The 15,798-nt window shown below is 35.2% G+C and overlaps 2 protein-coding genes across 3 annotated transcripts; both read right to left on the bottom strand.

Moving 5' to 3' along the window:
- Positions 1-1,793: 1,793 nt before the first annotated feature.
- LOC107037906 (heparan sulfate glucosamine 3-O-sulfotransferase 6) lies at positions 1,794-6,782 on the bottom strand. The gene is made up of 4 exons (XM_015256730.2): positions 6,366-6,782; positions 4,414-5,011; positions 3,495-3,985; positions 1,794-2,491 (listed from the first exon to the last, which is right to left on the bottom strand). The coding sequence occupies exons 2-4, from the start codon at positions 4,914-4,916 to the stop codon at positions 2,367-2,369; spliced, it is 1,119 nt and encodes a 372-aa protein (XP_015112216.1). The 5' UTR covers positions 4,917-5,011; positions 6,366-6,782; the 3' UTR covers positions 1,794-2,366.
- A 1,057-nt stretch (positions 6,783-7,839) lies between these two features.
- On the bottom strand, positions 7,840-11,744 carry LOC107037847 (transmembrane protein 170B). 2 transcript variants are annotated; one of them, XM_015256621.1, is made up of 4 exons: positions 11,540-11,744; positions 11,253-11,458; positions 11,054-11,159; positions 7,840-9,275 (listed from the first exon to the last, which is right to left on the bottom strand). In XM_015256621.1, exons 2-4 carry the CDS (start codon positions 11,353-11,355, stop codon positions 9,080-9,082), a joined length of 405 nt encoding a protein of 134 aa, XP_015112107.1. In that variant the 5' UTR covers positions 11,356-11,458; positions 11,540-11,744; the 3' UTR covers positions 7,840-9,079. The 2 variants fall into 2 exon arrangements, with proteins under 2 accessions (XP_015112107.1, XP_015112108.1); XM_015256622.1 differs by having other exon boundaries at positions 11,253-11,452.
- Between the last annotated feature and the right edge of the window lie 4,054 nt (positions 11,745-15,798).

The following is a 15,798-nucleotide window of genomic DNA, read 5'->3' as shown; positions in this document are numbered from 1 at the left end:
AATTCACTAATCGTGGAGAGGTAAATGGAAATTCATTGAAGGTTTAATGAATAGTATTTAAATAAGTGATGACAGAATTGTCATTTGCGCATGCAGTATTTATTTGAAAATATCAGTATATGGTTTTTAGAGGACGTTGTGCGCAGAATATTATCGCCTTCCTTCGTGTCCTTGTAATGCCATATTTATTTTAGATGACGTGACTGTTGATCATTTCTGGTTGAAATTTTCATGGTTTTTACTAGCAAGTATAACATTATTGAACAAAATTTTTTATAACTATTTTAGTCCTACGGTTACGCCATTCAATTTCGCAGCGGCGATCTCGTTTGTGGTGACAAAAAATTACTCCCATTAATCGATTATCTAGTACATGAGTAATTCTAGACTCATCGACTTTTCTTTCTCCAAATTTTCCTCGTACTATTTCTTCCGCAAAAACGGATCCTAGCACTAATATTTCCCCTTAAATTTTCTTCTAATTCCCTCAATTAATGTCATTTACATAGAAGAAAAAATGATTCAATATGCAGTTTTCATGAATAATGATCATCAGTGTGTGTGTATAACATTACTAATAATCAAAAATAAAATACTCCTAAAATACTTTTGATAATAACGTTGAAAGAGGATAATTTCCTGTGTTGAGAATAAGCGATGAGTTTAACTATCGTTAGAATATGATCGGAAGGGAATTTTTCTTGTCTATTAGTAATATTTTTCTCACACACAAACACCTCATGATTAAAAAAAAAATTAAATATTCAATACTCTTTTTTTCCTGATAAATAAAATAATCAAGGTACATGGAAAGGGAATAAAAGGGAAAAAAATTTGTGTTAGCATGAGTTTTCGAGGAAAAAATGTCGGGGAAGAAATGTGCGAGGAGGAAATGGTACGAGGCAAATTTTGGACATCAGCAACTAATGTGTGGAATCAGATGGGTACGGTACAATTTGTCGAAAAACCAATTGGTCGAATGGATCAATTCGTCGAAAAAATCATTTCATTCATGAATTGGACGAAAAAAAATTATTTGAACAGAAAATGAATCTAACAAGTTGATGAAAGAGAAATTAAGAAAACAAGTTGATATGCTCGATTTTTGCACAAGTTACAACGTGTAGGATTTTAATGGAAAAACACACAAACAGGAATATCTCGGAATCTTTGCATGCACGGTTATATGTTTTGATTGAGCGTAGGATCATTTACCTTAACAAGCTTTCATTCGGAAACAAAAAAACACAAAAGTGTATCGCGGATATAACTGAGTCAACCACAATTAAACTCAAGTCATTATCACATCATTATCTACTTATGCATTTTTGCAATGTCTGAGATTTGTCCATTAGTGAGTGAATCGATCATTAAATTATCATGTTTTTCTTCAGTTTTTTGGTTCTCGTTGTGAATTTGTAAAATTTTAAGGTGATTTTAATGAATACGAGCTTTTCTTCCTCTAATATCAACAAAAAACCCGAAAATGATTTCAACCGAATTGAGAATTTGACCGAAATGTGCGTTCGACGAACAAAACCATTAGATGAATTGATTTTAGACGAATAAAACCATTCGCCCAATGACGATTCAACGAATAAAAATTGTACCATTTGGAATTCGACGAATCGTACCGCTACCGAACCGAATGTATTATCTCGAATGATCTGTTGAAATTAACATATTGATGGCATCTTCTCAGTAAGAAGTATATAGATACATTCAGTACCCAAAAATACTGTGATAATTTTGTAAAAAAAAATAGAAAAAAAAATGGATAATCGTAAGTAGAACGCAAAGAGACACAATGTCGTTTATTCTGTTGACAGAAATATATATATTTCCAAAAACTACATCTTGTTTGATGCGTACTGACATTTATTCCTACAATGATTTACCTAAATATATGCATCAGTCTATTTGATATAGCTAGGTTCGACTGGAGTTAACAAACTCGACGAAACCAAATACTTATCCGCATTGTTCTGGCTATTTACAATTTCATTTTCTTTGTGATATTTACAGTAATAATTTTGTACATGTAGTCATTGAGCAAAAGCGTGCAAATAGTTTCTTCTCTTTTCATTGATGAATTTTCCTTAGATTGCGTGATATGATTTTTTTACAGTACTTTTTATAGTTTGTCCCCTCGAGTATGGATCAGGGATTATTGAACGGAATCGATAGTATCAGAATGGAACAGGTGAAAGAAGTATGAAAAATTTCTGTAATCCTTCTGGAGGAGAATGAGCCTGTAGAATTTTTTCGTAAGGGGGAGAAGGGAACAGTTGCTCTTTCGTTGGATAATCTAGGATATGTTTAGAAAGTAATAATTGTACGTAAAATAGCATCAGTTAGATTATTCATTAAGTCCACTCGAAATTTATGCCAGTGAGCTGATAGAATCGTTGATTAAAGGGTCGGTAGAAGTCCCGTAGTCGCTCGATTGCTGTTTGCTCAATGTGGGGATGACTTCGACCTTTGGTTTTTCCTTCAAGTGAAAATTTAAGAGATTAATCGATCGAATTTATGTAGAAGTATAGAAGTATAATTTGTCGAAAAACCATTTTACCCAAAAAAAACCTTATTTTCGGACTTCGAAGGTCTTGAAATAAGATGTTCAAGGATTAATTTGAAATCTGAAATTCTTGAGTTGAGAGTTTCGAATGTGTCAATTTGAGACTTTGAGATCTCAAATTAAGTCTTGTGAAAGTTACAAGTTGAGACTTCGGAAGGTCTTAATTTGGGACTTTTAAAGTCTCAAGTTGAGATTTTTGAAGGTTTTAATTAGAGACTTTCAAAGGCTCAAGTTGAAACTTTTGGATATCTCAAATTAAGATTTTCGGAACGCAACTTGAAAATTTTTTGTAAAGGGAGTTCTGAAAGTCTCAACTTGAGACTTGAAAGTCACAATTTGAGACGTTGAGTTGCAAGTTGAGACTTCGGCAGGTCTCAATTTGAAAGATTCATAGACTCAAGTTGATACTTTTGAATACCTCCAATTAAGACACAGAATTCAACTTGAAATTCTGAAAGTCTCAAATTAAGACTTTTGAAAGTCACAATTTGAAATTGTAAAAAGTCTCAAGTTGTAACTGTTAAAATAATTTCTCGAAATAACATTTTCAAAAGTCTCAATTTTAAGTCTGAAATTCCTAAATTGAGAGCTTTGAAAGTCTTAATTTTAGACTTTGACATCGGAATTTAAGCCTTCTGAAAGTCGCAGGTTGAGACTTTGGAAAGTTTTACTTTGAGACTTTCAAAGTCTCAAAGTGAGACTTTTGAAAGCTTCAATGTGAGACTTTCAAAGCCTCATGTTAAAACTTTCGGAACTCAACTTGAACTTTCCAAAGTCTCAATTTGAGATCAGAAGTCTCAAACTAAAGCTCGTTTTGGTTATATCGACGCAGAGATTTTCTTCATCAAATGAGCGGTAATAATAACAAAAATAAAAATCAATAATTACAGATTTGAATGAAAATGTCAGAAATTACCTAAACAATGAGGAGCAGCACTCCGCTCAGACTTCTTCAAGCAAGGGAACCCCTTCGTCGAATTGAAGTAAAAATGTTTTTCGGAAATCACTCGTTTCAATCCCAGAAAATCCTGAACTCTTGTAATCTCAAACACTGGATCAGCAATCAGTTTCTCCCCCGATACAAAAAGTAACTGAGAAAGGGGGAAATACTGGAGCCAACGTTCTAAATATCGCGAATATACTCCAATCCTCAGTGGAGCCCAGTTAGTGTCGACGATTTGTGAGCCATTGACAAAGGCTCTCTCTTCAAATTTCGGGAGGTTCGGACGCTTACTCTTGACTTGAGTATAGTCAGAGATTGCTCTCGTCACGGGATCCCGAACAACGACAATCAATTTTGTGCCTGGGTTCATGAGTTGAACTCTTCTCGGCGCTTCCACTGTTATGAAGTACGAGGGGGTTTTCTCCATTGTCACTTGGCCTTCTAGAGTCGGCGGCATTCGGTGCCTATGAATTGAGAATTAAATCTGTGGTGCAGTGGGGTAAAAGCACTAATAAGGGGTTCCGCTTGGAAATCAATGAGTTTCTAAAGAATATATCGAGATGTACAAGAAGTACCCAACTTAGCTCTTAGCTGAGTTTTTGACGAATATCTCCGAATCTAATGGAGATAGCAAAATTTTCGTAATGACCTTCTTCGTAGCCCTCAATTCCCTCTACAAAAAAGGTCATAACATATACGTCGCTATCTGCTTTAGATTCCGAAATATTCATTGAAAACTGAGCAATAGTCAAAATCCACTTGAACGGTTTTACCGCTCGCTACTGAATTTTCATCGTTTCCATTAGACTCGGAAATATTCATAAAAACAAAACTCACTCCCAACTCAATTAAACAACCAAAATTGAATCATTAATCTGTAGTCAACTCTCACCTGTACCAATGGAATCCTTTCGGATAATGATGATCGAAAAAGTGAACTTCAGAGCCCGCGGCTCGAATATCCGGATGCAACCTCAAAAATTCCAAAAGCGCTCTCGTTCCCCCTTTCTTCACCCCAATAATCAAAGCACTTGGTAATTGTCTAGTAGGTACCAGTCCCTGTTGCTTCAGAACTCTGTATTTAGGTGATACATCGATACTGTCTGTCAAACTATCGTTATTAGTCCACAAAGGCACGACTTGAACTTTACTCGTTACATTAACTTCAACATTCAGAAGTTCATCTAATGGAATCTCCTCGACTTTAATTTCCCCAATAGTACGCTTCAAATGAATTTCCTGGAATGCAGTTAGTCGGATTCGCTGGAGCGTTATTTTCCGTGTGATACCCCCAAATAGGCAGGAAGTATCGTTCAATATTATCCAAGAAAGTATCAGTAGAAAACAAATTATCAGGATGATTTTTTTAATGAAAGATCCTCGCCTTATTTCCATCTTGGGAAATTGTTGTGTGAAATTTACAAAGTTGAAACTCAATACAGAAAATCGGATTTAATTACTAACGGGCGATTGTTTCTCCACAAATAGACCTATAATTGAAAAATTGTTTTGAGTATTCGAAACCGTAAGTTATTACACGTATGAATAAATTCAATAGAAAAGCTTAGAATTTGCTCAAAAATTCTATTGGAATTCTCTAGACATTCTGTGAGGATTTTATTAGATATTTGATAGGAAACGGTTAATAGATTTCAATTTTTCTGTTTGAATTTTTCTCCTGAGATTTTTTCTATTAAAGCTATTGAGCACGATTTTCTAATTTTTTCCGCTATATTTTGTCTTGTTTTTTATATTATATTTTCGTTTTTCCAAGTTTTTTAAAAAAACTTGGAAAATTCATGCCCAAGCAGTCTTACAGACAAAATTCCCAGAGAATATTCATATAGAAAAATCGAAATCTATTCACTTTCTTTTTTTCCTTTCAAATATCTCATAGAATCAGCGCGAAAAAACAAATAGAATTCAAACGAGAATTCCCTACAATTTTAATAGAATTCCAATAGAATTTTCTAGCGAATTCGCAAAGTTTTTCTATTAAATTTTTTCATACGTGTACTAAATACTAGCTACAATTATCGGCATGACGATATTGTATACACACAGAATGTATTACTAGTCTACTGTTACTAGTCTAGCATACATTACTACCCAAAATATAATTGCTATCTTATGTGGTTGAATTGTTATTTAAAGTAAGAATGATTAACTGCAATCACTGCAATTAATCACTGCATTTGTTTTGGATATGCATACTCACAGTGGTACATATCCAAATGTCGATAGATTTCCCACAGATCATTCGTTAATTTGGTGTGAATATTAATTTCCTCGGTAAATTGACATTAAATATCAAATGCGATATTTGAGATTTTTCTGTTTAAATCTTTCTCTTGAGATTTTTTTATTGAAATTATTGGACACAGATTTTCCCAGTTTGTTCCGCTATATTTTATTTTATTTTGTATTACAGGATCCGAGTGAAAAAACTTAGAAAATTCATGCCCAAACATTCTTATAGAAAAAATTCCCAGAGAATATTCATATAGAAAAATCGAATTCTATTGACTTTTTCCTATCAAATATCTCATAAAATCAGCGCAAAAAAAAAACAAATAGAATTTAAACGAGAATTCCCTAGAATTTTAATGAAATCCCAATAGGATTTTCTAGCGAATTCGCAAAATTTTTCTGTTAAATTGTATCATAAGTATACTAAATACTAAGCCAGCTACAATTATCGGCATGCCGATATTGTATACAAACAAAATGTATTAGTAGTCTACTTTGGTTAGCATGCATTACTACCCAAAATACATATAATTGCTATCTTATGTGGTTGAATTTTTATTTAGAGTAAGAATAATTAATTGCAATAACACTCACCGTGGTACATATCCAAATGTCGATAAATTTTCCACAGATCATTCGTCAATTTGTTCTGAATATTAATTTCCTCGGTAAATTGACATTAAGTATCAAATGAGGATACACATTCCCAGGATATTCATAACACCGGACCGATGTAATCGATATTGCCGGAAAAGTGAGACAAATCGAGAGAATGGGGACTCATTGAGAGTATCAAAACATTCTCGGTTGAGTGGCAATAACTTGCAATGTTTTTCGTCACATCTCACAATTCTTTGTAATCTGTAAATTTTGGGTGCGTATCTTTACACGGGACATTTTCGCAGAGCGGTGGAAGATTTTTTCACTAGGTCCAGGCCATTGCTGGTGGTGTTTGCGCTGGGTACGCTTGCGCACCGATATATTTTTCAGACAGAGTGTGCATGCAATGGAGAATTTGCCGGAAACATGACCGAGTAAACTTGGATTTGTAGCGAGTGCATTGTTAGAGATTTATGAAGAATTAATTAAGGGGGGGGGGGGGCACATTATTTTTTCAAGTGTCTGAAGTATTTGACGGAACATTTCAGCAATTTGAAAAAAATAATTCTCTAGTTAAAAAAATAAGTGGGAAATTGGTACGATATTGATATAGTATATAATTTAAGAAAACAAGTGGGAAATTGCTTGTATATTACTACAGTATTAATTAATAGTTTTAATTAAGTAATTAATACCTTAGAAACATCTAAGGGTTCACCGAGTAGATCGCCCGGGAGTACTGGTGATCGTAAATATAATAAATCTTCTTTGGCAAAAATGACTGAATGGATTTCAATGGTTTTTTTACTATTGCATAGTATAGGGTCCCCAATGGGCTTTAGGCTATAAGTTATAGCACTACGGTGCATAGTTTAGTATACACCATTGAAACTTGTGGAAAAATTCTAGAGTTTTATGGAAAATTTTGGAAAATTCGAGAGTATTCTCGAGTTTTCGAGAATATTTTTGAGTTTTCTACAGAGTTTGAAGAATCTCGGGTTTTCTGTTCGAGAAAATCCTTTGGTTTTACAGAAAATTCCAGGAAATTCTTAGATTTTCTAAACAATTCGAAAAAATTCTCCGAATTTCGAAAAAATTCGAGAAAATTTTCAGTTTTACACAAAATTCGAAAAAAATTTTTGAGTTCACAGAAAAAAAGAAAAAACTCCGGAATGTTGTACGGATGATAAACCCCAGATTCTAGTGATTTTCCATCATTAAATTGAGCAATTAAGGCCCAGATCGATTATCTTTCGGACGTTATCTCAATTATTTTTCCATGTTCATAATCTAATAGCTCCATTTCACCGCATTAAGCATTTGTTCTACGATAAAAGTAAATTAGTTTAACAATTGGGCGCGTTTAAACAGTCGTTGGATCGAGAGAATTTCCTATTATTGGAAATTTTTATGGTTCCCATCTGAAATTGAAAGTACATATCAAGGAAATGATTCTTGTAACAGAGAATTCCCCTTTCAGACACGATTTTATTTCTCCAGCAGAGAACAATTTCCCATACTGACCTCCTTAGTCACTTTCATTACGTTGTTTTTCGTTTAAAAATTAATTACGCATGATTAATTTTGTATAATATACATAAATATAACGTGATAATTAAATCATCGGTGATTATATATATTAGCTTCCGCCCATTACTCTATCGGAAAACGTATATTGAGTTTATATACAGAACAGACTATTGCTTAACATTAACTTTTTTACGAATATTGTGTTTGGACTCAAATATGAGGTAAAAAGGATGGTACAATTGTACGGACTCAATATACTGATGTTTTTTTTGTCCTTCGTTTACCAACATCATGTGTGATCCTATGAATCATCCAAGTATCTCGCTACTTTATTTCGGAACAACTTTGTGCGAAAATTGACGATTTATAGAACGAAAAAAATATATATTTTTTTTTATTTAAGTTTTTTTCGTCTGTAGCTAGACGGAAATTGTATGAACTTTACATGAATCAAGCTAGCATCAAATAATGATGTTGAATGGAATTGAATGGAAAAAAATCTGAACAAAAGAGTCGGAGCGTCAATTAAAACAGTCCACGGAAATTATTGTAGAAAAAAAACTAACTAATCCATTTTTGTAGTTAAAAATTAAACATTACGTGAATAAAGCTAGTCTCAAATAATGATTTTGAATGGAATTCAAAGTACTGCAGTCATTTGAGCTTTCAATATTTAATGTTTACACGTGAATGAAAGTAGAAGACTCCATCTTCTCTCTAAAATTTTGATAAAAATTACTGAACAGAAAGACGGCATGTAACGTGATACGAAAATGGCATAAAATTGAATTGCTGCGAAAACAACCGAAACAACATAACAAAAAAAAGATTGAACCGTGAATATAAAAATGAAGTGATGTACGTCGTCACTGGTCACAGTCACAAATCACAAGAAAGACGTCAGTGAGTTAAGGAATGATTTTTGATGGATCCTGTGATATCGCATCAACCGACAACCATCGTGTTTCATTAATCAAAGGAATCTCCCTATTTGCAAATTAGATGAGGAACTGATAATCGATGTTACCCTAGATTTACAATTCGAGTGATTAATTATTAATGCCATGAAAGAATGCACGGTGGAGGTAGTGTTTTTGTTTATTCAAATACGTGCAGCAGTTCCATATCATTCACGTTTTTATTTTTTTCTCCTGGTTTCACCAGAACTGTTGCGAGATCTATAGAGTGGCTAATATCCTCGTGAAGCCAATGCAACCTGCCAGAACCGTTTGTCCGATTCCCCAGAATAGTGCGTACAGGGGTGGCATTTGATAACTTGATGCACGATAGACAAATGCAACTGTTGCTGAGTTTAGTACGCCGGACGTAAGTGGCAGTAGAAATCCCATTATTAGAATTAGTAATGGGAAGAATCTGAACAAAGGAGTCAGAGCGTCAGTTAAAGCATTCCATGGAAACTATTGTAGAAAAAAACTGACTAAACTATTTTTGCACGTGAGCAGATTCACGCCAATTTTCACAAAAAATTGGCAAGAGAATGAAAGGAATTTTGACGCCAATTAGAGTTTGTTTTTCGCCATAGTTCGGCGGTTATAATTTTTTTCAGTGGGGCAAGTATTGAAAATGACCGAAAATCGATATTATTGATGCAATTATCCCCGAATGAGCAAATATCCAATTGAATGATTAAAAATGAGTCAATTCAATTACATTCTCAATTAATAACGAATGAAAGCTCTTTGAAAAATGTATTTCCATTGTGTAATTAGAGACATAATAATTTTTCACTCAAAAAATTATAGTGAAGATGAATAATAGAAGATATGATGAGTCTAACCTCCACCATTTGCTAATATTCAATTGAATATTCACTTATTTGGGCGACAATTGCATGAATAATTGCGATTTTCCGTGATTTTCAATACTTGTATCAATGAAAAAATTAATAACCGCCGAACTACGATGAAAGACAAACTCCAATTGGCTCAAAAATTCTTGACATTCTATTGTCAATTTTTGATGAAAATTTCAGATTTTTTTAAAATTAGCTTTTTAATTAAGTAACTAACGATTAAAAAAAACGTTTTCTCGCATAAACCCCGCCAAACGAAAAATAATGTCATGTATGATGTCTCATTTTGAAGGGTTTTTCATGTTCTTTGAGTATGCCAAAGGGCGATTTGATAGCTTGAACCCTCGCAGAGAGATTGGCGCCAATTTAGAAAAAAATTTTTTTTGAAAAACCTAGCAATTTTCAAAAAATCATAACTCTCTCAATGATCCATATTTTTCAATTTTTATTTTTTCAAAATTTTTGTCTAATCGTCATATTTTCAGAAAAAAATTGAGACGAAAAGCCCCAGCATCGACTTTTTTGTCCTGCGTATTTAGCGTGGATTCACTTATTTAAAAAATCATCTTTAGACCACTGAGATGATATGTAACACGAATTTGTGGAATATTAGTTACAAATGCTCCATTATTTCATGACACATTCTAAACAGGGAAAGAAACTTAATTTTTCTCATGTCGAATTCAACGTCATCCTATTGAATAAATTAATTCCAGCCCAATTGAATATTTAAGGATGTATATCCAAAATCGCAAGTCCTTAAGAAAATTGAGTTTGTTTAAACTGAGAGATGAAGATATTCCCTTCACTTTGATACAAGTTTCAATCCACCAACCCATGTTCATTATTTAGAAATGAAATAGACAAAATGCAGCAGATGCATGCGCTAACATGCGCTTATATGGGATAGAACCATTCAAATATTTCCTCTTTTTGCCCGGGTACCCCAGATTTTTCTCAGGCCATTGGATTCAGTATGATTGTACACATTACCTTCTATTTTTATTTCTATTTTCAGAGTGTTCTAGTAGGTGAATTATCAATTTGAACATAAATTTCATAAGAGCCCGTGTATAAGGAAAAGTCAGTTTATTCATTCCAGCCGAGACTATTGGAATTAATTTTTTCAACGTTAGAATAGTTAGTTTTATATGTTCTGCTGTCAGCCAAAAAATTACAGAATTTTCCTTGACCATGAAAAAAAAACACATTTACCAACAATGGCTAAACATCCTTAAATCACCCTTCGACGTGAAAAATCATACTGTCAAACGATTGTTTTAAATTTATCTAACATAGATGCTATCAATATAAATCTAATTATTAACATTGAACTTACTTTCCATATTTGTGTTTTCGTAATGTCGCGAAACAAATTGCGGCCGCAATTGTGTGGACAAATATCGATGAGAATAATGCCCATAAGAAGATTTGATACCACATTTCTTAAAAATGGAGAGAAAATTTCACAGAGATTATAAGGCTAATTGAAAAGGCATATTACACTAGGTACAATTAATTTTTCTGTAAAAACTTACCAGCGAACGAAGTGAGAGGTGTGTAAAAGGCGCTCACTTGGTTTTGGCCTCTTGCACTTACAGTATGATGCAGCGCCGTACTGCTTAATTGCACATTGGACATTGTAATTACTCAATGTCACCGTGGAAAGGCTCTTAGAGCCTTTTTCGTTTTGATGGAGCATTCGTTGCTGTGCCAGTTAAATAACAATGAAGATATCCTGCAACTGAAGAATGCAGATGTTTGCAATCATTGATAAGATTTTTTTTTTGCTTAACAATCGTTAAAAATGCGAATGACTGTCTACCGCTTTGATACAGTTGGCATTCCAGAACTACGACAGATGTCATCCAATCAACAATCGTTTATCCTCTTGATAATGTTGACATTTTCGAGATTCACTCGTGTTAGGGGGAACTTGTCACTCAGACTCAGTGATTAGCTTTCAGTTGATTGAATGAATGGGACAACATGGGGCCATATCCAACAACACTGTAACGCAGGGTGCTAGTTGCGACGTTGGACACTAAGATAACTGCTATATCGACTGGGATGGAGCGGTTGAATTTGAAAATTCTGCTGATTATTTTTCCCAATCGGATTTCGACCAATCACAGCGCAGTATTTGAGGCTACCCGACAGTTTTATTTCGGGTATTTCCTCCTAGCTTTTGAATATTTCGCAGTAGTTCTTCATTTTTTTTACCTGAATATTTTGCAGTAGCTCTTCATTTTTTCGGCTCATTTCAGACAGAATCTTGTATTTGACATTCTATGGAAATCGGGTTAATCTATTAACATAATTTGTTCAAATCTTCCCCAATTCACCTCCTGATGTTGTCCACTGCAGGCTACTTGGCCAAAATCCGAATGGGAAAAATAATCCGACAAATACCCCTCGAGATTCAAAATTAATCAGGTATTTCCCTCAAGCTCCCCTGCAAAAAAACCGTCGTGCGAAAGCTATCGTTAAATGACCGATAATTTTGAAGCTCTTGGAGTATTACTACTGAATAATTTTGTAATTTAACTCCTCACGTACGGTGTCGAGACCATGCATCGACCCATAAACTTGTCCTATCGGCCGGGGTCAATGCATGGTATCAAGCCGAAGACGAGGATTTTAATCACATGAGTCAGAAAATTGTTCGATCGCCGTGCGATAGACAATATTTTATGTCGCGCCGTGCAATAAGTCGAGTTTATCGCACGCTGCGCTTCGCGCAGCTTGCTCAATGCTCGACTTCTGCACGACTTGACATAAAATATTATAGAGCACTCGGTAATAAATTTCGTTTTCAACGAATGTGTGTACAGACCTCGCCTTCGGCTCGGCCTGTAAACTACACATTCGTTGAAAACGAAATTTGTGCCCTTGTACTCTAATGTACTATTATGTCTCTGGGACCGGAAACCGCGACTCAACCGAGGGAATCGATGTTAGAATCGCGGTTTTACGGTCCTAGGGGCATAAAATAATTTTTTTCATCACGTTGTGTGTAAAGTGACATTTTACGCACGCTACCCCACTTCCCACACATTGTGATGAAAAATAGGGTTCGATACTCGCGGGAAAAGTGTTTTTAGACTCGTGGGATTATATCACTCGCCCTCGGCTCGTGCTTTAAACCTCCCACGAGTCCAAAAACACTTTTTCTGTACTGCTTCTCACGATTTCTCGTCTGGGAATTGGTAATAGATACTTCTCAAACTCGAAAACTTGAAAATCACTACAGAAAAATATTGTTCCTGGGCTGTTGCGATGGGGTTTTTTTACTCGTGTGGTTGGCCAGTCCTCGCCTACGGCTCGGAAGCCAACGCCACACGAGTAAAAAACCCCATCGCAACAGGCCGGAAAAATACTATTCAGCAATCGTATCGAAATATACTATTATGCTCCAAGTACCGAGAACCGCGTTCTAACCGAACAAAGTGAAATTAAAATTAGTGGTTTATCTGTCCTCGGGACATAATATCTTTTATGATATTTATGTGTCCAATACTGTGTCTTCGTTAGTCGGAATAAAATAAAACGTTCTAGTAATCGAAAAATTGTAAGCTTTTCGAAGTAATGTAAAAAATGTAAAAAATCTGTCCAGGTAATTTACGTAAATTACGTCGGTAAAAAACTGTTATTTACCAACGTATTTTATAATCCTGAGCAAAAATTAATGTAAAAATTCCCTCGCAAAAAACTGCTCTTTTTCATAACTTCCTAGAACCTTCTATAATTTTCCGAAGTGTTAGCTTCTGAATTACTCACGAAATTCCTAAAGATTTCACTAGAACATTCCAGACTCATCTTGAATAATTCTGCATTGGAAAATTGTAGAGTTTTCCAGACGATTCGCGAACTTTTCGGAAGGATTTCGCGAAATTTTCTAGAACCTTTCATGAATTTGCAGAGAAACGGACATCTCAAATTATTATTATTTGATGTTTAATGGCTCCGGCTGTTCAGGACAGTGTCCACAGTCTAACGGTCGTTCATCTCAAAATATATAGAGTAAGATTTATTGAAAACTCCCGCACTTGTGGTGCGCAGTGTGTCTTGGAGGTGCGCAGGATTCTCTCCAAACAGACGCCATATTGGCATCACCTAGTATTTCCCCCCTCACACCGGCGACTCCGGCGGCTCCGGAGTTACCGTTTGTCAGTTGCATTTCGAATCCATCGACTCGCGCACACACATGAAAAGGAATGGATATATCCGTGAGATATCGGACTAGTAGCGTGAGCAGCCGGCGCTTGGGTTCGAACGTCAACAAAACTGAGAACAAAGGATTCGTTTGAAGCAACGCGTGATGATTTGTCGTGTGACAAAGATGAATTGTGGCTTCGAAGTAGTAGAAGGTCGCTCGGAAATCTTTGTTTCGTGATAATCAGTTATAAGTGCAGTTATTTAGTGATGTGACGAGCATTTTCATGAAGTCGATGGCTCGTACCAAACAAATTATGACTCTTTCGGGTGAGAAAGGATCGAACAGATCGAGAACGCCGGCCGGGAGCCTCCCTTTGTTCTCAATTGGTCATCTTTGTGTTTCTGAATTGTCTAGTGTTCCGAATCGTGTGATGTGTGCCAGTGATTTCTCATGAGACGAGCAGAAATTGTCTTTTTTATTGTGATAATTGACTAAAGTAAAGTAAATAAAGTAGTGGAAATGGCCCTCGCGAGTTTTCGTTTGTTGACAAACAGTGATTGGTGCGCTTATTTTGGGATGTAAGAGGTATTTTTATAAAGTCGATGGCTCATATCAAACAAATAATGACTCTGGGGTGAGAAAACATTCAGTGGATCGAGAACGCCAGCCGGGAGCCTCCCTTTGTTCTCAATTAATCGTTTATTGTGTCTCTGAACTGAAGTGTCTAGTGTTAAAATTCGTGATATGTGCCAGTGATTTTGTCTCGAAAAAAGCACGAATTGGGTCCATTTTATTGGGACAATGAACCCAAAGTTGTGAAAATGTCGCTCGGAGTTCCTTGATTCGTCGATAAACAGGTATTAGTGTTGTTTTATTGTGATGTGACAACGATTTTTATGAAGTTGATAGGTTCTATCAAACAAATAATGAATCTCTGGGGTGAGAAAGCCCTCCACGCATCGAGAACACCCGCCGGGAGACTTTCTTTGTTGACGATTAATCATTTGTTGTCTCTGAACTGAAGTGCGTAGTGGTCCAATTCGTGTGATATCAGTGGTTTTGTCACAAAAAAAGCATGAATTGAGTCTTATTTATTGTGACAATGAACTCAAAGGAGTGAGAATGTCGCTCGGGAATCTTTGTTTGTTGATAAACAGTTATTTGTGCGGTTATTTTGCGATATAAGAAGCATTTTTGTAACATTTATAGGTCATATCAAGCAAATAATCATTCTCTAGGGTGAAAAAAGATCAGACGAATCGAGAACACCGTTCTTTGTTGGTAGTTAGTCGTCTGTTTTGTCTCTGCACTGTCGAGTGTTCTAATTCGTGTCTTTTAAGTGGTTCAAGTGTCAATTATTACCAAAAAATTATGAAATTAAAAAACTATTCTTGTGCTTTCGTGTGTGGAGTGGTTTCTAGCCGAAATTTTAGTCGCTTCAGTGGATTTCTTTCATATTCTTTCATTAGTGGAACTGACATCATTTGTTGTGTGAGTGTAAGTGCATCTCAGATCATCAGACCCTATGATTTCGAGAGCGGGAGCTAGTTACAGAGGTGAAAACGGAGCTGTTGTTTTCATCCAACGCCGGTGAGTGATTCCAACTCTTCATCAAGCATCATTTTCAATTTTCAGGGAATAAGTTCTTCACCACACTGAGAAAAGAAATATTTTTGCCAAATATTCATTTACTTGAGAGAAGTATTTATTTTTTCAAAATCGTATTTCTCCAATTGAGGCACTCCCAGGCGAACCTGATTAGGTTTCAATTATAGCAATCATGTTGCTCTAGAGGATGACCATGATGAACATGACCTTGGATGAACTTCTCAATTGATTATTAATTTTTCCTAAATTGATTATTTTCTACAAGGAAGAATTTCGATTAAGTTTTCAATGTTTATAATTTTTAAAAATTAATTTTA

The sequence above is a fragment of the Diachasma alloeum genome, unplaced genomic scaffold, assembly GCF_001412515.2.
Source record: "Diachasma alloeum isolate Michigan unplaced genomic scaffold, Dall2.0 Dall_scaffold_00271, whole genome shotgun sequence".
In the NCBI taxonomy this organism is placed as follows: Eukaryota; Metazoa; Arthropoda; class Insecta; order Hymenoptera; family Braconidae; genus Diachasma; species Diachasma alloeum.
Note: the sequence above shows the minus strand (reverse complement) of the source record. Positions and strands in the feature narration are given on the sequence as shown.

Coding starts and splice junctions, on each gene's coding strand:
- LOC107037906 (XM_015256730.2), bottom strand. CDS start 4,916: ATGGAAATAAGGCGAGGATCTTTCATTAAAAAAATCATCCTGATAATT. Junction 3,986..4,413: donor AAAGGATTCCATTGGTACAG/GTGAGAGTTGAC, acceptor CTCAATTCATAG/GCACCGAATGCCGCCGACTC. Junction 2,492..3,494: donor TGCTGCTCCTCATTGTTTAG/GTAATTTCTGAC, acceptor TTTCACTTGAAG/GAAAAACCAAAGGTCGAAGT.
- LOC107037847 (XM_015256621.1), bottom strand. CDS start 11,355: ATGTCCAATGTGCAATTAAGCAGTACGGCGCTGCATCATACTGTAAGT. Junction 11,160..11,252: donor ACCTCTCACTTCGTTCGCTG/GTAAGTTTTTAC, acceptor TCCATTTTTAAG/AAATGTGGTATCAAATCTTC. Junction 9,276..11,053: donor CGAAAACACAAATATGGAAA/GTAAGTTCAATG, acceptor TCCTTTGTTCAG/ATTCTTCCCATTACTAATTC.